Source organism: Panicum hallii, chromosome 2 (genome assembly GCF_002211085.1).
Source record: "Panicum hallii strain FIL2 chromosome 2, PHallii_v3.1, whole genome shotgun sequence".
NCBI lineage: Eukaryota > Viridiplantae > Streptophyta > Magnoliopsida > Poales > Poaceae > Panicum > Panicum hallii.
In genome coordinates, this window is record NC_038043.1 from 13,051,788 (window position 1) to 13,070,507 (window position 18,720).

Below are 18,720 nucleotides of genomic sequence, written 5' to 3' on the forward strand. Positions count from 1 at the left end.
GCTCGCTCAATGACATTGCTGAGAGAGGAGTGCAAAAAGTTGAATAACTCATGCTTTTCTTGCGGTGGACGTGCACGACGATGACGAGATTCTGGTATATGGTACGTAGTCCCCTTAAAAGGTGCAAGGTTTCCAGTTCGATTTGGATAACCGGAGTCAACAAGATAGTATTTATCTGAAAATAAAAAATAAGTTAGCATTGTAAAAAATGATGATCAAAGAGTATAAGGGACAATTTACCTTTAGGAGGCACAGGAAATGAAGGAAAGTTTGCCAATGCATGATTAAGGATCCGTGTATCATGTGCGGAACCCGCCCATCCAGCAACCACAAATGTGAACCTCATATCAAAGTCACATATGGCAAGTACATTTTGTGATGTATATCCATAACGACAAGTGTAGTTAATTACCTCATCAACCGGAACAATAACTGGAATATGTGATCCATCTATTGCACCAATAGCACCCTTAAAATGAGGCTAGAAACGAGGTTCTTTCAACTTCTCATGTTCATTGCTAAATGTTGGATCCTTCGGTTTGATGTTGTGTTTTGCTAATTTAAGTAAACACTTCAATACGTCCTTAAATTTCATATGAACTGTCCATGTTGACCAGACAAAACGGTTTTCAGCTTGGGAAAATGACTGAGGCCCTCCAACAATCCATAAGAACATTGCTAATGATTCTATTGATGTAACATTTCTAGAGGATTTCAAACCATATGAAGACACCAATAAATCATGAAGAGCCATAAAAACCTCTGTACTCATCCGGAACATCTTGTAAAAGTATCTTGGACGCTTGAAGCACTTCATGACCCAATCATAACCAGATTCCGGATCTTCTTTTGCTCTAGTATCTTGTAAAAGTTGGTTTTTCATTTTACATTTCTAGTTCTATGCTCATCTTCTAGATGATATGGGCAGTTGTAATTAACAGGAATTTGTTCCGTAGGGATACACTGACATAAAGAAAAGATCATTGCTCTCTTCTATGGAGGATTACACTACATTACATCTTCAAACTGGCAGACCTATGTGGTCACCAGGGTAAGTGTCTATTATAAATTCGCAGTTACTACGTCTGAGTCTTGATTATTTCATCATCTTCAATTGATTGGAGATCCTTTTGTGCATGCAGGTTTGCTTTTACTATATTGAAAAGGTTTATGCCTGAAGAGAAGCTTGCAGATGTAAAGGGTGCTACCCTAACAGCTGATGGAACAGGGGTTGTATTTGATGTTCCTGCAGCAGATGTTGAGGACTACATTCAAGGTAACCTCTTCCCTTGTTTGCCAAATGATGACTGGCCGGTGTAGGCATGAAATGCTTTTTTCTGATGTGCTGTAAAATTCCTGAAAATCCTCTTATTATGCAATTCAAATCAGGGCAGTTGAACAATCATTGTGTAGTTTTCCAAAATCCAAATATGATATCTGTTTGCATACCACTGCTTCATTCTAAACTCACTGCATGTTCCTGCAGCTTCTGAGAGTGCTGCGCCGGGGGTCGGGGGCGCGGGCGGGGGCGCCGGCGCCGGCGCCGGGGGTCGGGTGCGCGGCCGCCGGGGGTGCAGGGGCGCGGCCGTCGGGGGAGCAGCGTAACCCTAGCGCGATGGTGCAGGATTGGGGGAAGCGAGAGGAGAACGAAGGAAAAGGAATCGAACCGGTACCTGTGTAACGGATGGCAGGCGGGTAATTTCTTGCATCTTTCCACTGCGAACGCTGCGAAAGCTGGCGGGGACCGTCTGTGGGAGCTGCGTTACGAAAAGCTGGTGCGTTACGAAACGCAGGAGTGCGTTCCAGAGCGTTTGGTTCGGCTTTTAACGTTCCGAACGCAAACGCAGCTCACGGACGCCCAACCAAATGCGGCCTAAGAATCTGAACTAAGGTTACTGAACCCAGGCTTGCACCCCCTACAGGATCCTCCGTCGGGCCTGATTCTTATACGAGTTCCAAGCTATGACGGTGCCAACTCCCACTTCGAGCAGAGTACCTCGCAGTTCAAATCCAAAAGAAAACAAGGATTGCATAGGTTTATGCATAGGTTTATTGGTTCCATATGCCAGCGTGTGATAAGTACTTTCAAAGCTTGACCAACACTCAAACATCCCATATCTCCTTATCTCTTAACTTTTGGAGGAGGGGACAGACTCAAAACTCCTTTTCCACCGGCGATCAGCGGTGGGCGCGGTTTTGCTTGAGCTTATCTATGTCAGACCCGGGCCTATGGAACTATGCGCATAGCGTACTTTTCTTAGGATATAGGATGGGATATGGCCCACGCCCTATATCTGTTGTAACTACTCGTAGCGTAGTAAGACTATTCATACAGTAGTAAAATTAGTCGGAGATGATAGGAAACTACCCAAAAAGTACTCGGGTAGGACTTCCGGGCTTGTACCCGACTAAGACTTCCATGTAACTCTATCCCCCAGACTATATAAGAGCGAACAGGGACACCCTTCAAACAAGATATCACCCGATCATCACCTAAGGCAATACAAACCACACAGAACGTAGGGTATTACCCTCTCGGCGGTCCGAACCTATCTAAACTTTGTGTTACTTGCACCTTCGAGTTCCTGATCTCGACGACACCCTACCTAAAAACTCACCACCTCGAGGGTATCCCTCGGTGGGGGTGGTGGTAAAACACCGACAGTTGGCGCGCCAGGTAGGGGTGTTCATCGAGCATCCACCGGAGAACTCGATGGCGTCCTTCAACTTCACCAGCGCCATGCTCGACGAGGGCACAACTTTCATCTTCGGCTTCTGAATCTGCGTCGCCAATGGCTCGGGTGGCTTCAACAGCCACCTAGACGACTCCAGGAAGCTGGAGGCCTCTACAACAAGTCGAGGCAGCGACCTCGATGAGTTCATTGATAATCTCGATAAGTTGCTGCTCCCCAATCTAGTCCTGCATATCAAAAAGATGTCCGTTCCAATGCGACTTCCGCTCGTGCTACACCACAACTAGTCAGATCGGACTCAAACTGATCTGAAGGGACCATACAATCCAAGTCCCTCTCCAACTTGGAGGAGGACTTAGATCTACTGCTCAAGCTCAAGGACGTGGGAGCCACCGCTTGTCGGGGGGTCCCTATTTTTGACAATAACTCGGACTGCAACGAAGAGTACTCGTTGTTTAGTACTACACCTTCGAGCCTGAGCCGAGGACTCGGAGATGAGAGAGCCACCGCCCATCGAGAGGGGGCCCCGCTCTTGAAAACCACTCCGCGAGACTACCCTGAATCATTTTTGGCAATTATATGGGTTTAATCATAACATCTACGCCGCAAGACCGTTTTGTGTACTGGAACGGCTTAGAGCCCTCAGAACTACTCGACTACGACTCCCGCCTTGTGGCCTTCACGCAGGAACTGCCCTTCCAAGAGGGCAAACCTCTCTCTCCCATCACGGAAGAGTGGGACGTTAGCACAGAGCTACATTGTCTTTTCTCTTCTCTTGTTTGAAATCAAGATTTTGATTTGAAATTTCTTCAAATTCCATACATAAACATTCAAATCTTTCTATACCAAAGTTTTAGCCAGCACATAGGGGCTACATTTCTTGTATTCAACTCTTCTTCTAAAGATTTCAAGATTTTTCTTTAAATCGTTTTGAACATCAGGCTTTTACACAATTTTCAGAGTTCTTCATAATTTCAGTCAAGTTGTTTAATTCATCAAACTTTGGAACCAAATTTGAATACTTTTCTAACCACTTCCTAGATTTCAAGTGACACCACTTTATTCTCCATACATCCTCTATCCTCAAGTGCTCTTATCTTTCAAACTCTACATATAAAAGTTTGCTTAAAATTTATTCAAACTTCATCCTCTATTACTGCAATTCAAGACTTAGAAATTTTTAGCTTCATCTCGAAATAGGCAATATTATCCTATTTTGTTTGTTCAACTTCAATTCAAATACTTCCAAGTATGAAGTTTTCATCCAAACTTCTATCCATCCACTAATCCACGGAAGGTCATCACCTCCGGTTCCGAGATTCGTTGGATCAAGGTCTGCGGTGATAGTTTGGATTTCACCACCGTTCACAAAACCAAAAAAAAACCCCGCTCGTCCGGCTCCGCAACGCTCGCCTCTTCTGCCTGCACCCATGCTTGCTCATGCCTACATCGCTCGCCGCGCTCACGCCACCCCGCTCCACGCTGGCTGGCTCTGCGCTACTTGCTGCGCCCGCGACACTCACCACTTGCGCCCACGCCCGTGCCCGTGCCAGCCCACCCCGCGCCACGTCACTTACGCCCCTCCACGCCCCCCCTGTCAGACCCGGGGCCACGGGACTGGGTACATAACGTAGTTTAAGAGATTAAGTCCATCTTATCTCTTATTCATTCTGTTTATCTCTTATTTATTCCGTTTAAATAGGAGATAAGGCTAACCGATACAGGAGGAATCTACTCGAGATATGTTCTGGTACGATTCCTTAGCTGGTGTTGGTTAGTATCTTTGTAACCCTGGCCTCTCGGATATATAAGGGAGGATAGGGACCCCTCTCAAAACAGATGATCTCTAGGTCATTCTACACCAAAGGCAATACAAACCACCATACAGGACGTAGGGTGTTACGCATCTTGCGGCCCGAACCTGTCTAAGCTTTGTGTTCCTTGCACCTTCGCGTTCCTGATCTTGGCGTCTCCTCACCCAAAACTTACCATCCTTGGGCATATCCCTCGGTGGGCAGCCGGTTAAACACCGACAGCTGGCGCGCCAGGTAGGGGGGCACGTCGAAGATCCACCGGCGAGCTCAATGGCATCTTTCCAGTTCACCAGTCGGAATCAACTCCGACTAGTCGAGCTTCATCAACAAACCGTCGCAGAGCGCCAGGAGGCACAACTGGTGACTCAACAACAGCAGATGACAGATGGATCACCGGGCACATACTACACGTATTGAACAGGGAAGATTTCTTTTCTATTTTTTCTACATTGGATACAATCCGTGGCTGTTAGTAGCAAGGATTAATATACTGATCTACCTTTGCTAACGTGATCTTTGCATGGTATTCTCATCCGTGCGGAGCTTGCTGGGAGCTCTTACAGACAAGGATGGCACGAGGGTGTTGGTGGCAGCGAGGAAGTTGCATAGCAAACTGACCCAGTGCCGTGTCGTGACTCTGCGACGGAATTCCGCTGCAACTGGAGCTGGTTAGGAGCGAGTGCCAACCGGTTTGCCTCATCAGACGCACTGTCGCCGACCTCGACTACTCGGCTCGACTTCACCTCGCGCTGCAACGTCGATGCACCACGGCCGTCGACCTCGACGACCCGGTTCAACTTTGGCTTGTGCCGCAATATCCGCGCGCAGCGGCGACGGGTTCGACTACTTCGACTTCGCGAGGACGATCGGCAACCCGCCGATGACTACTTCAACTACTCGTCTCGACTTGAAAACTAGCCGGAATCGACTCCGACTAGTCGAGCTTCATCAACAAACCGTCGCAGCTCCATCAACGAGCTCCACGGCTTCGTCGATATTCATCCACGAATCAAGCTAAGTGATTTATATCTTTTCCGACTTGTTCTTCACAAGATCGGCTACCGTTTTGGGTACGCCTCTCGACGGGTATGAAACCCTCGTAGGCTACACCATGATCGATTACTTGTCCGTGTACGTCTCTCGGTGGGCATGAAACCCTCCAGAGCTACACTTCGCCGACTACTTATCCGTGTATGACTCTCGATGGGCATGAAACCCTCCAGAGCTACACTTCGCCGACTATCTTTGCGCACTGCGCATCCTCTTTGTCGTATGACGACTTCTTTGTCTTCTCTTAACGGTTGCTAAAGTACTCGGGTAGCATACGCCTTAATCCATGAAACCTCGACTCTTCTGTAAGCCTATGCTCCTACGCGTGCATACGGCTAAGCTCCCTACGCTATGGTCTACGGGCATCAGGGATCAGGTGCTTAAACGTAACAGGCTAACTGCCCGGGGAAATTACATGGCCTAGCAAGAGCAAGACGCGAAATTTTTACACCGAATAAATTTTGGTGTCTTTATATTATTACTGAGTATTACTCGGTATCTTCGCATTATGCTACATAATGTGTGCATTGTCTTTTTTCAGGTCAAGCTTCAGCAACTACCCTCCAGGCAGTGCGGCGTGCCATCGCGGTTTCGCTAGTTCCCAGGCTCGGGGGCTGGGCGATGCGCACTACTCGACATGACTCCTTCGGCTCTCCTAGCTTGTAAGCTCGGGGGCTGGACGCCGCAAAACTATTCGAAGACGACTCATATGAAGACTGAGAGTGCAGAAGAAACTCTAAGCCACCGCGCGGTTAAATAAACCAGCGGGAGGGTTAATTTCACTATACAGAGGCGAAGAGTTTTTCTCGGAATTCCAGAGTAACACCAATGCCACGGTTTTTGGACCCTTATCTCCAATTTTGTGGGATTTGGATTCAAGGCTCGGGGGCTGCGGGATATGTGGCATCGACTACTTATTTTTCAAATTTCTTTAAAGGATAAGGAGGATTACAGACTAATGGGACCCTCAGCCTGATTCTCCGATTCAACCTAAGGCTCGGGAGCTACTCCATATGGAGTGCGATTTTTAAATCGCACACCATAACAAAAATTCGGGGCATGAGCACCTCATAGCTTCGATGCAGCCAAGCAAGTACTCGAAGAAGGACTTCAAGACGAAGCTTCAGAAGAAGTCGAAAACTGCTTCGGAAGTACTCGATAAGCCTGCAGTACTCAGCTACGAAGAGCTCGGGGGCTTGTCAGACCCGGGGCCACGGGACTGGGTACATAACGTAGTTTAAGAGATTAAGTCCGTCTTATCTCTTATTCATTCTGTTTATCTCTTATTTATTCCGTTTAAATAGGAGATAAGGCTAACCGATACAGGAGGAATCTACTCGAGATATGTTCTGGTACGATTCCTTAGCTGGTGTTGGTTAGTATCTTTGTAACCCTGGCCTCTCGGATATATAAGGGAGGATAGGGACCCCTCTCAAAATAGATGATCTCTAGGTCATTCTACACCAAAGGCAATACAAACCACCATACAGGACGTAGGGTGTTACACATCTTGCGGCCCGAAACTGTCTAAGCTTTGTGTTCCTTGCACCTTCGCGTTCCTGATCTTGGCGTCTCCTCACCCAAAACTTACCATCCTTGGGCATATCCCTCGGTGGGCAGCCGGTTAAACACCGACACCCCCTCCCCCCCCCCCCCCCCCCCCGCCCGCCTCCATCTGCGGCGGAGGAGATGGGGAAGGGAAGGCGCCGGAGGTCGTGGAAGAGTGAGGAGGCCGGGTCTTGGCCGGTGATCTTGTAGTACAAGGTTTATACTACAACTTTAAGTTTGGGCAAAACTTCACTCTTTAACTAGATTTCAAATTTGATGCCTCCAAAGACGGCTAATCAGCCACATTTAAAATTTCTTTAAATTGGTCCAAATCAAAATCTTTTGAATAGGATTTGAATTTGTTTCACTCATTTGACTTCCTTGTGATCTAATCCACTGTTTTACACTTCATTTCTTTACTTCCCATTTTCAAATGTTCAAATTCTCTAATTTGTCTAATTTTTATTAAATTTGACCAAATGTTGACCTTGTTATCATATCTAACTCCTTTGCCTTAAGTGATGCTCAAATTTCGGACATGATCATTTGGGGTAATCCTCTCCAAAACCTTGGGGTGTCACATAAAGATAATTTTTCTTGATTTCTTGAGTGAATATTGAAGTGAGTTTTGCTTGTGGGTCAGGCCTCCATCATAAAGGGCCTAACCGCCATAGAGTATGGTCTTGGATTGCGCCCTAGGAAACTCGCTTGGTCCAGGCAGTGCTCCTAGCGTTCGATCTGGGGATAGAATGATAGATGAACCTGACTGAGCGAGACTGCACTCAAGCGAAGTAGCCATCCATACAAGCCCTGTATATATCTGCGTGGTGCAACCTATCTCCCTCACATGGTTGTATCCTTCAAAAAAAAAAAGGGAAACAACAGCGCATCCTCCTCCTTCCTCTTCCTCCTCTCTCTTTTTGAAAAGGGGAAGCACTAACGAGCAGTGCAAGGGCGCGGCCCAACCCATCCTCCAAGGCCCACAAAAATGGAATACAATTCAAGTTCCCACTAATGATTGCTGGATGGGCCCTGCTAGCTGACTTGTTCTCCGTGGGGACAATTAGTGTTAATTGATTAAGAGGCTGCAACAGCTAAAGGACCTTCTCTCCAATCAATTTTTTACTTGGAGATGCCGATGATGCTCCCTTCCCTTTCTAATTTGGGAAATATTTCAGGAAAAGCACAATCTCAATCTCAGCTGAACATTTTAGAGAGCTACAATACCGAATTGCTATTATCTTGACTGCAAGAAAAATATAACCCGTGCGTTTTAATGTTCCATAATGCACGGATTTTTTGTTGAAACCTTAGTTACAGGTAGTTTATATTAGAATTGAAGTGAATGTAGATGTGTTTTAATGTTCCATAATGCACGGATTTGACATTCAATTTAAGTGGTGCGTGAAAACTTAGTGCTTGAGGCCCTAATAACATCTGATGAACTTATTGTTAGTATACAATGTCAAATCTAATATGGGACACAGATCTAAAAAAATATAGTGGCTCAAAATTCAGGCGTTGAGAGCCCCTACAACGACAGGTGGGCTCCCAAGTCTTTCCTTTTTTGACATCTTATTAGTTATTACCTTTCCAAATTGTGGGCTCGATGCGTTGACCAAGCTGTCTCTCTTTGACCGTCTCGGCATCTCCACATACGCACATGCATGGCAAGAAATGAGAGAAGAAGAAGAAGACGGGCAGGAAAAGTCATGAGTCAGAGATTCCCTTGTTCGGTGTGCTGGGTGGTAACGGCGGTCAACGAGAAACTACCTGCATGCATCGCATATATGCTGGCCAATGGCCATGCGGGCACCGTGGCTAGATGCAGTACTGCTACTGCTACTCGATACATGCATGGGCATGGGCGCATGGAAGAAGAAATTAAAAAACGCAGCAGGGCGCAGCTAGCAGATAAGAATTAAGATGCGTGCTCACCTGGGAACCTTCCTTCCAGCTCGCATTTTTTTCCCTTCCTTTCTTGCTTTATTTAGAGGCCCTATCACTCATTAGCTAGCTAACAAAAAATATTTCTTGACGTTAGATCGGTGTGACGTCATTATTACTCAATCGGTCGACATGGATAAGTTTGGACATGGATAAGGTTGCTAGCTACTGTATTTGTTTTATTTCCTGACAATGGGTGGTTTACCCCGGATCCATGAACGGCCAATATATTGTTATTGGTCACCTACTATGACCAAAACAAATATAACAAAAAACTAATTGAAGAGGGCTCTTCATTTAGTCTTAATGGATGAGTTCTCAAACTTTTTCAAAATAGGAAGTTTGATCCCACCATATTTTTAGAAAAGAAAATGACATATTTACCTCACGCGATAAAGTAACTTTGAAGTCTTGTATTAAAAAAGTAATTTTGTACTCCATGAAAATTAAGAAAAGGTAAATTGACTAGTGCATTAATGTTAGAAAAGGTAACTTTAATATGATCCGTGCATTTATCAAGTAACTTTATACTCTATAAAATTTAAAGAAAACTAACACTGTAGTATATGAACTTTTAGAAAAAGTAACTTTCTAGTTTATGACAGTAAATAACTTATCAATAGTATACATGATACGAAGTAACTTGTGGCTAATTTATATGAAAGCAAAAATTATTTTCAAAAAAAGTAATTTCACCACTTTGATCAAAACATACTCAAGTGTTACCCGCAAAAAAAAATATACTCAAGTGAGCTCTTATTTTGAAGCTTTTGTTAAAGCAAATATAATGGTACAATTGAATTTTAATTTAATTGTCTGGTTGTAAAATTATCAATTTTATAGATTGGTATTAATATGCATATGCTCATGATGCCCTCGCAGGCAAGATAGGGAGTGGTAAGGGTAGAGGGCTCTTCACGGATTGTTATTGGAGAGCCTTCTCCTCCTCCGTAGACAGGTCCTAAAAAATTATATTGTTTGGGTAATCCAACATGGGGCTGCACCCTAAGGTGGCGCGCTTGTACACCGTGAAAAAAAGTAAAAAGGGAGCTGAGTGGGATCATGTCCAGTAGATTACTCATCTCTCATCTTTTATATATTTTCTCTCTCCATCATTAATAATATTTTTTATTTTTAGTAATCAATGCTATAGCAGATTACTTAATGGATATGGTGGAGGAGGAATCCCCTATATTTGAGCAAGTGGAATGTGTATTTCGGCGATCACCAAAAATATTTTGATATTAGCAATGGAATTGGTAATCTGGTGGAGCACCATCCACTATATTTTGGTATTGGAAAGAGAGATGAATAGTCTGTTGGAGATGCTCTGAGAAGAGGAGTGTCTCTGCATGAGAAATAAGGAGATCCGGCTCCCCTGCCTATCGACCTTTGCCCTTAGATATCCTTTCTCTTAGCATGAATCTCAAAGCACAATCCGATATATATATATATATATATATATATATATATATATATATATATATATATATATATCTCCATGCATGCATATATATATACATATACATATGTATATATATGTATATATATGCATGCATGGGCGGAGAGAGGCAAAATGTATAAAATTTTTGGCCGGCTGACAAAGAGAGTCAAAAGAGCTGATCCAATAATTAAGCTGTTCGTATATATGCAATTTAATATTTGTGTAGCGTACTCCAGTTGTGTATTTGAAGGTGGCTGGTCAGCGTGCTTTTAATTTTTAAAATTATTTATTCGATCTTTACTTTTCGACCGGTAGAAGACTAAGTAGTTTTTCATGCATGCGTTGCCCTGTTCTGTTCAACTTAAAAAAGTCGACAAGTAGTCTGGATGGATCCTGCGCAGCTGGTGAACTGCGGCGGACGCAGCAGCTAGCAGAAGACAGCGCCTAGCGCTACCAAGGTCCAAACCGTTTGACCATCAAAATAATTAATTAATTGAACCTAAGCGGTATATACTCATAGTCCACCGCAACGTAGAAAAGCCACGCTGCACCGTTTGACCGTGCAAAGTTGATCTTTCAATTTGATCATGACTTATAATATTTTTTATTAATAATACTACCTCCATCCTAAATTACAATTTATTTTGACTTTTCTAAATACATATATTTTGCTATGCATCTAGATGCACACTATATCTAGATATATAAAAAATGATATTTCTAGAAAAGCGAAAACTAATTATAATTTGGGATGGAGGGAGTATAAAACTATATATAATCATTAGCAAATATCTATAAATATAAATGTAATGCTATAGGTTTTGTTGCACATATATAGATTATATTTCACCTGTTCAAAATATAAGGATTTTTTAAATTTATCTTACCAAACTGTTATATGTCTGGCCGAATTTATAGAGAGAGCTCTAACATACACCATATTAAAGGCATAGACTATAAAAGGGTATTTCAGAATTGATCTAATGATACTCAGTTGTTGGTTTCAGATAATATTGTTGTTCTTTTTATATAAACTTGAATAAATTTGAAAAATATGCTTTCCATGCACCATAAAAATATCGGTGAGATTTGGATCGGGTACTAATGCTGATAAATTCTCTAGAGGCCCAAAGTACCGGCTGCAAATCCGGTACCAAAAGAAGTTCTCAACTGGTACCAAATACATATTTTCTAATATTTTCTAGTAGTGACTCATACTAAATCCTTATATTTTGAGATGAAAGAGGTGGTCAAAACATAGTCAAATTGCACCTCATGCAAAGGAACCAAGAGAGTAGTACAAATCTATGAGCATGTATGTATGCGTATCACCAATATTAGTAGTTACATTGGCTTGCATGCAGTCACTATTGCACGCACGCACCCTGCTGCAGAGTCCACGGGGATGAACGTGGACGTGCACTGCGGCCGCATTCCATTATTTGAGAGTGCCGAGCCTTTTGTGCTACCTGAGTGAGTCCAACGGAAGAGTACTCTAATCCAGCGCTGGCCGTTGCGTTTGCGTTACCGAAGCAAGGAATGAAAAATGGACAACGGAACGGAATCTTTGCTCGCTAGCAGGGAAGGGGGGATGCATTCAGGTAAGGTCAGCAGGTGGCGCGAAAGCTCCGCATCCACGACAGACAAAATTTAAAGAAAAACCGAACAAATTAAACGCACGCCCTCTTCCGTTGCCTATGTATCTGCCGCAGGCTGATCTATTTCCTGGAAGCCAGGAGGGGCCCTCAGGAATTCAAATGTAATCACATACACACTCTCCTACTATGTGGAATTGGATTTGGGGCTGAATTTTAATCCGAAAGCGACCGATGGATCGGGCGTTAGTGATGTATCTATCCCCATTCCCATGCACGAATTGAGCAGGAGTGGGGCATCCTCCGGCGCTTTGTGGGTCGGCGGGCCACACCGTGCATCGGATGATATGCAAGTGCCGCAACTACCCGCAAGCAACATCGGCGATGGAACAGTCTCGATCGCCACCTGCTCTCTCTCCCTCTCCCGCCGCCGCCGCTGCTTCCCAGAAGCACACAAGGTGTAGCTAGTAGCTGTCGCTAGCTTCATCAATGACGGCTCGATCGCGTATGGGAGCACGCATGCATGCGAATTTGGTAAGCCTGATCAAGATATAGAGACGCCTCATATGGTACCTCAAAACAAATGAGGTTGTGATATCCACAGTCCGGGCACACGGTAAAAAGTAAATAAATAAATGACAGTATATGCAATGCGTGAAAGTTTGATTCCATGTGCCATGTACAGCCTCACGTATTGTCGGATCCGTCCCAGAATTTGAAGGCTATCTTGCAGATTGTGGACCGTTAAAAGCTGGATTGTAAAAGTTTTTTGGTTGTTTGGATCCTGGATGGGTCACTGCATGCACGAGTTGGTAAAAGTTAGGGTGAACTGCTTCAGCAACTTCAAGTTGGTGGATCGGAAAAATTGTTCTATATATAGCCTGGTGCGTTCAGGCAAACCGAACAATTTGTGGATCAAAACGGACCCTTAGCAGCAATGATAATTTTACTAGCTTGCAACAACAGTGTGTTAAATAGGATAGCTATATTATTACTCTCATTGTAGAAGCAAGGCTGGTCTCTTTAGTTGTCTCTCGTTCTTTATTCATGTTGATTTTTTTTTAAAAAATACACTAGATAATTTGGTCGCCATTATTGCTAGCTACTAAGCTATCAGCTAGTGTAGCTTGTCTCTTGTGTTTAGCTAGGCCCCGTTTAGATGCATTGCAAATGTTATAATTTTTACACTCTCTCTCCATCACATCAATTTTGGGACACATGCATGGAGCAGTAAATGTATGTAAAAAAAATAACTAATTGCACAGTTTAATTGTACATCACGAGACGAATTTTTTAAGCCTAGTTAGACCATGATTAGATAAAATTTGTCAAATACAAACGAAAACGCTACAGTAGCAAAAAGTTCCAAATGTTATACAAACTTGCGATCTAAACGAGGCCCTAGATTGTAAGAGTGATGTGTTCATATGCGATACGCCTGAGCTTTGCGAGCTGGGCAGCCAACTTGGACGTCGTTGTCACCAACCAAAAGGCCAACCGAAGACAATCGGTGGTGGTTGGCTTTTTCTTACAAGTGATGCATCTATCTTCTCAGTTCATCAACCAAGTTCATTCGATGCCCATATTTGACTCTTCATAATGTGTTTTTTTATTGTTTATCACCTTTCTCGCTAAGCCACTTCTCGCTCCTCTCTCGCCTGCTCGATCCCGCCTCTCACTTGCCTGCTACCTAGCTACGTCTTGAACAACTCATTCTTTGTTAGAGCCATACCCATCGCCGGCCACCACAATAACCGCTTCATCTGAATTTGGTTGTAATTTTGTGCAATTGGACTATAGGATGCTTTATTAGACACCATTTTTCCCTCCAAAACTGAACTTATTTACTACACATGTAAGTATAAGTCTATTTCGATTCTTATTCATCTAAACATAGTTTTACCAGTCTCTGATCTCGAAGACGCCCCACTTTGCTTTACCTCTTGGGGTTGGCTAGGCCTTTATGTGATTAGCGGATTAATGCTAGATCGATCCATCCATCCACCTACTAGCTACATCTGTCTAATATGTTAGTTGGAGAGAGCATTCCTGTGGCAGCACATGTGTATGGAACAGAGAGTGCATGCAGTTGGAGTCAAATGCAATCAATTAAATTGTTGTCTGACCAAATCAAATGTCCATGATGAAAAATTTGCCGAAGCTTGGCCGGTCATGAAACAAGTTTTGGCCAGGTAGTCCTTGCTACTGTTACTGTACACCACCTTAAAGCAGCAGGCACATCCGGGACAGGGAGGAATGGGACTGAAGCAGAGGAAGGCAGGAGGAAGCAGCGGCGGCTGGAAACAGGGCGGGGAGTGACGCCGGGGGAGCCTGTCGTATCCAGCCGCCCTACGTCACGCGGGAGGTGGTGTCACGTGCCGGGCGCCCTGCCTTTTCGGCCGATCAAGCGGGGCCCACTCGGGCTGTCCGCATCAGCCTCAGCCCGGCCACCCAGAGACCGGTCAAGTTCAGACGATTCAATCCACTCGCGCTGCAGGCAGGTGCAGGTTCTTCCAGCGGCGGAGGAGGCTATAAAACCCCCCGCGCATGCGCCTTGCCGGCCGGCGTTGCACTCCTCCGACTCCGATAGTCCAATCCCCATTCCCATCGGCCGATCGATCATTAGGCAGAAATTAAACAGCAACACAAATCCAGCAAAATGGAGCAGTACGCCTCCTACATGTACAGCAGCAGCTATCCCGATCACGCATCCAGCTGCGGCGGCGGCGGTGGCGTCACCGGCGCGGCGCTGGACGCCGGAGGGGACGACATGCAGCGCCTGCTCAACGCGCTGATGCTCGACATGGCGGCCGAGTCTGAGTCCTTCTCCGACGACATGGAGGCGGCCTCGTCGGACTCCTCGTCCTCCGCCTGCTCGTCGGCCGCCAATGACAGCCAGCAGCAGCAGCGGCCGCAGCCGGATGGCCACAGAACCTGCGGCGAGAAGAAGAGCTCCGCGCTCGAGCGGCCGGCCACCTTCATCGGCGTGCGGAAGCGGCCGTGGGGCAAGTTCGCGGCGGAGATCCGGGACTCGACGCGCAAGGGCGCCCGCGTGTGGCTGGGCACCTTCGACAGCCCCGAGGCGGCGGCGCTCGCCTACGACCAGGCCGCCTTCTCTGTGCGCGGCGCCGCGGCCGTGCTCAACTTCCCCGTGGAGCGCGTGCAGGACTCGCTCCGCGCGCTCGCGCTCTCATCCTCCTCCGCGTCCTCCGCCGCCGCCGCGGCGGCGGGATCCCCTGTCCTCGCGCTCAAGAGCCGCCACTCCATCCGCAAGCGCTCCCCGAACAAGAACAAGAACCTGCCTCATCAGCAACAGCGGCCGCAGCAGCAGGCGTCCGCCGCCGCGGCGCCGCCGCAGCCGGCGGCCTTCCCCGGCAGCGTGGTGGAGCTGGAGGACCTGGGCGCCGACTACCTGGACGAGCTCCTCCGGGTGTCCTCCGAGCTGGACCATTGGTAGTAGCTCCTCCCAGTCAGCTGCGGATGGGACCTGATCGATCGATGGATGCGGGCGAAGCGCGAAAGCGAGGTTCATCGCGATCGAGTTGAGTTACTAGCAGAGAAGCATGCGGAGGGCTCAAAGCCCCTGCTCTGTCCCTGCTCGCCAAATTGCGAGATCGACGACGACATGGCGCGCACCACTGTACACTTGTGCGTGCCGATCTTTATCCCATCAGAGATACTGTTCGCGTTCGGCTTGTATTTAAATTCTGCACTGTACCAGCCCCACCACACTTGTTGGTCTCTGTTGCTTCAGGCTTCCTCCATCAACTTGTTCAATTTCTTGCTGGATCTGGTTGCGTTGCGACAACCGTTTTGAAGATATTTGCTAGCTCTAGTTAAGGCAACCTGTTCCTTTTTTCTTCTTCAGAAGAAGAAAAGAAGAGAAAAGACAGATACAGATCGTGGCAGCCATGAATCAATACGCATCGATGCAAAACGGCGCGGCCAGCACAACCAAACTTGCGTTGCCACATGACTCTCTCTCTCTCTCTCTCTCTCTCTCTCTACATGTATGACCAGTGGGACCCGGTTGGAAAGGTGGCATCAATTCTTAATCACCACCCCGGGATATGAAAATCAAAGACCATATGCGAGCATTCCTGGTGGAGCTAGCCTGGCCCCTTGCTTGCGATGTCAGTAATTTGGAAGCTTCCATGCAGGCCTGGAGTTTGGTTGGGTTGGATTTGGTGCGCCGATAAAATATCGGCTCCGGAATTGAGGGGCAACGAGATACAATCATACAAGCTATGCAAATATATTATATATGTTATATATATAATTATTTGTTGCACGCACCACATGGATGGACCCGGTCTGCTCTGCCCTCTCCCGATCTCGGCTCCTCTGGCGTCAGCGCGGACGTAGCATCCAGCGGACCCTGTTCATGGTCAGTGGCGGCGTCAGACAAGCAAGCGAGGGAGAATGCGTCCGCCCTTTTTCCTCTCCCTGCTTTTGCTACCTGTTCGTGCGTCTAATCTCGTTTACGTACAATGATGACATGTGTTCTTTCGCTTGCATTGTTTGACCAGAGATTACTAGCTACTAGTACTACTACATATGAAGTTAATTATGAACTCCGCATGAAGGAGTGAGGGAAATGCATTTGCATCGCTCAAAAAACCCTTTCATTGATTTGCCACAGATAGATCGACCGGAGTTGCGAATCTGGGAGATACTGTGCATGGTACTTGCTCTCACATAATGTCTCTTCATCAATTGGAACTCTTACGACTCTCATCCAGGCTAGTAGTGTTAAGATATATATGTGTCATAAATTTTTGATAAATTTATGGCCCACACAGCTAATCAAAATGGCTTCTCTTTACTCTCTCTCTCTCTCTCTCTATCTATCTATCTATCTCATTCATTTGTTCATGCTCTAACTTAATACTTGTATATATATATTTTATCTTTTAACTTTATATTTCTTTCTCATGTATTGTCCTTTACTCATTGTGTCGCGGTTCCATGTGTATTTGAATGTGTTTAGTTCAAACTTTTGCTTGAGCTATGTGTCCGATATAGAAATTGATATGCTTTGCTTTATACATTCATATACACTTGTGGTCTGCATGTTGGCATACATGATGCATGCACACATTAAGTTAGTTTGTGCTATTAAAAAAATGGAAAAATCAATAAGTTAGAAGAATAGTTAGTGTACTTTGGGATATTATTCTAATACGTAGTAATAGTTTCCAATGGAAATATATGAATCCCATTAAACCCTAGACATGGTGATATCGCCGGCCAAGAAATCCTCAACACATATAGGTGTACAGTCCGTCGGACGATTGAGAGCGTTTACAGTCCATCGCAGCTATAACATGTACTCTCTCCATTCTAAATTGTAGATTCTTTTGGTAAATCTAAATACATAGATTTTACTATATATCTAGATATAACGTATATCTAGGTGCGTAGCAAAATTTATGTATCTATATTTGCTAAAACGATCTACAATTTGAAACAAAAGGAGTACCATCTTATACAGTTTCTAAGGCCATTAATAATGATGGTTACAAATTATCAGCTAAACAAAGTCTTCATGTCAAACATGATTCCTCCTGCCACCGTATATGTGCCTCCTTCCGATGCCATGTTTTAGCATTAGTGAGCCCATTTCAATTACCTAAAAGCTGCATCAAGAGGCCTCTCGATTTAAGCTAAATCAAGATCCCCTCCCATTCTTATTGGGATAGCAGGAAAAAATAAAGGGGCAAGAGAAGAAGGTAACAAAGGGGAAGAAGAAGGTAACAACACAGCGGCTCCAACGATGGACAGTGCTCCGGCGATGTTAGGGTTCGGGTTCGGGGTTTGGGGGATCCAGGGTTACCTGTGTGTTCCAAGGTCTAGAGGGAGCTTTGGGAGGCGGCCGGCTTGCGGGTGGAGGTGGGTGGTGGGCAGCGAGGTGAGACAGCGATGGCGCCACTGGCCGTGGAAGACAACCGGTGGGTGGTGTCGGAGGTGGGGGCGTTCGCCGGAGATGAAGAAGACGGCGAGGATAATGGCGCTGCATGGTTCTTGCCGAACGGAGGGAGAGGGGAGGAGAAGAGGGAGGGGAGGGGAGGGTGGAGGCGGTCCTCGCCAACGGCGAGGTGGGCGGCTGGGACGGAGGTGGGCGACGGGGGTGAAGGCAGGAAGGGAGGGAATAGCTCAGAGGAAGGGTAGGGGAAGGGAAAGGGGAGGGAAGTGGTGGGTGGAGGGGGGCGAGGGGGAGGTCGGCGGAGGGTGGGATGGGACGGAGGAGCAGGGAGGAGGAAGATGAAGGATTTCTTTTCCGCGATGAAGAGATAGGCTCGAGGGTGGAGGGCTCTCGACCGAGTCCCGGGAGAGCCCTCTCCCCGTAGAAGGTTCCTTTCAATTGTCATCCATTCTGCATTCGGTGGTAGCTTTGACACCTGCTAGACATGCTCATGCTTCAGTTTGAAAGGCATAAGTTAGAAAGGCAAGTGTACTGTGTCTACCCGAATTACCTCTCCATCACTATCCCTGATCACTATCCATGAGAATTTATCTTATTGATGTAATTTTGATTGCAGATCGGATAATTAATTTAGAGAGGAGTTACTTTTTGGTTAACTTTAGGTGACTTAGATATAGATTTTCAAGACTATTTTCATAATGGC

General features: G+C 45.8%; 1 protein-coding gene and 1 long non-coding RNA gene across 2 annotated transcripts; both read left to right on the plus strand.

The window, feature by feature from the left end:
* Window positions 1–951: 951 nt before the first annotated feature.
* LOC112883254 lies at window positions 952–1,503 on the plus strand. Its single transcript, XR_003226781.1, has 3 exons — window positions 952–1,051; window positions 1,143–1,276; window positions 1,487–1,503. It is a non-coding gene; the product is annotated as an uncharacterized LOC112883254 (long non-coding RNA).
* A 12,954-nt stretch (window positions 1,504–14,457) lies between these two features.
* Window positions 14,458–15,880, plus strand: LOC112882151 (ethylene-responsive transcription factor 1B-like). The gene has a single exon (XM_025947140.1). It carries the CDS (start codon window positions 14,751–14,753, stop codon window positions 15,546–15,548), a length of 798 nt encoding a protein of 265 aa, XP_025802925.1. The 5' UTR covers window positions 14,458–14,750; the 3' UTR covers window positions 15,549–15,880.
* The last annotated feature ends 2,840 nt before the right edge of the window (window positions 15,881–18,720 follow it).

Excerpts from the sequence above, each read along its gene's own strand:
- LOC112882151 (XM_025947140.1), top strand. The coding sequence starts at position 14,751 with ATGGAGCAGTACGCCTCCTACATGTACAGCAGCAGCTATCCCGATCAC.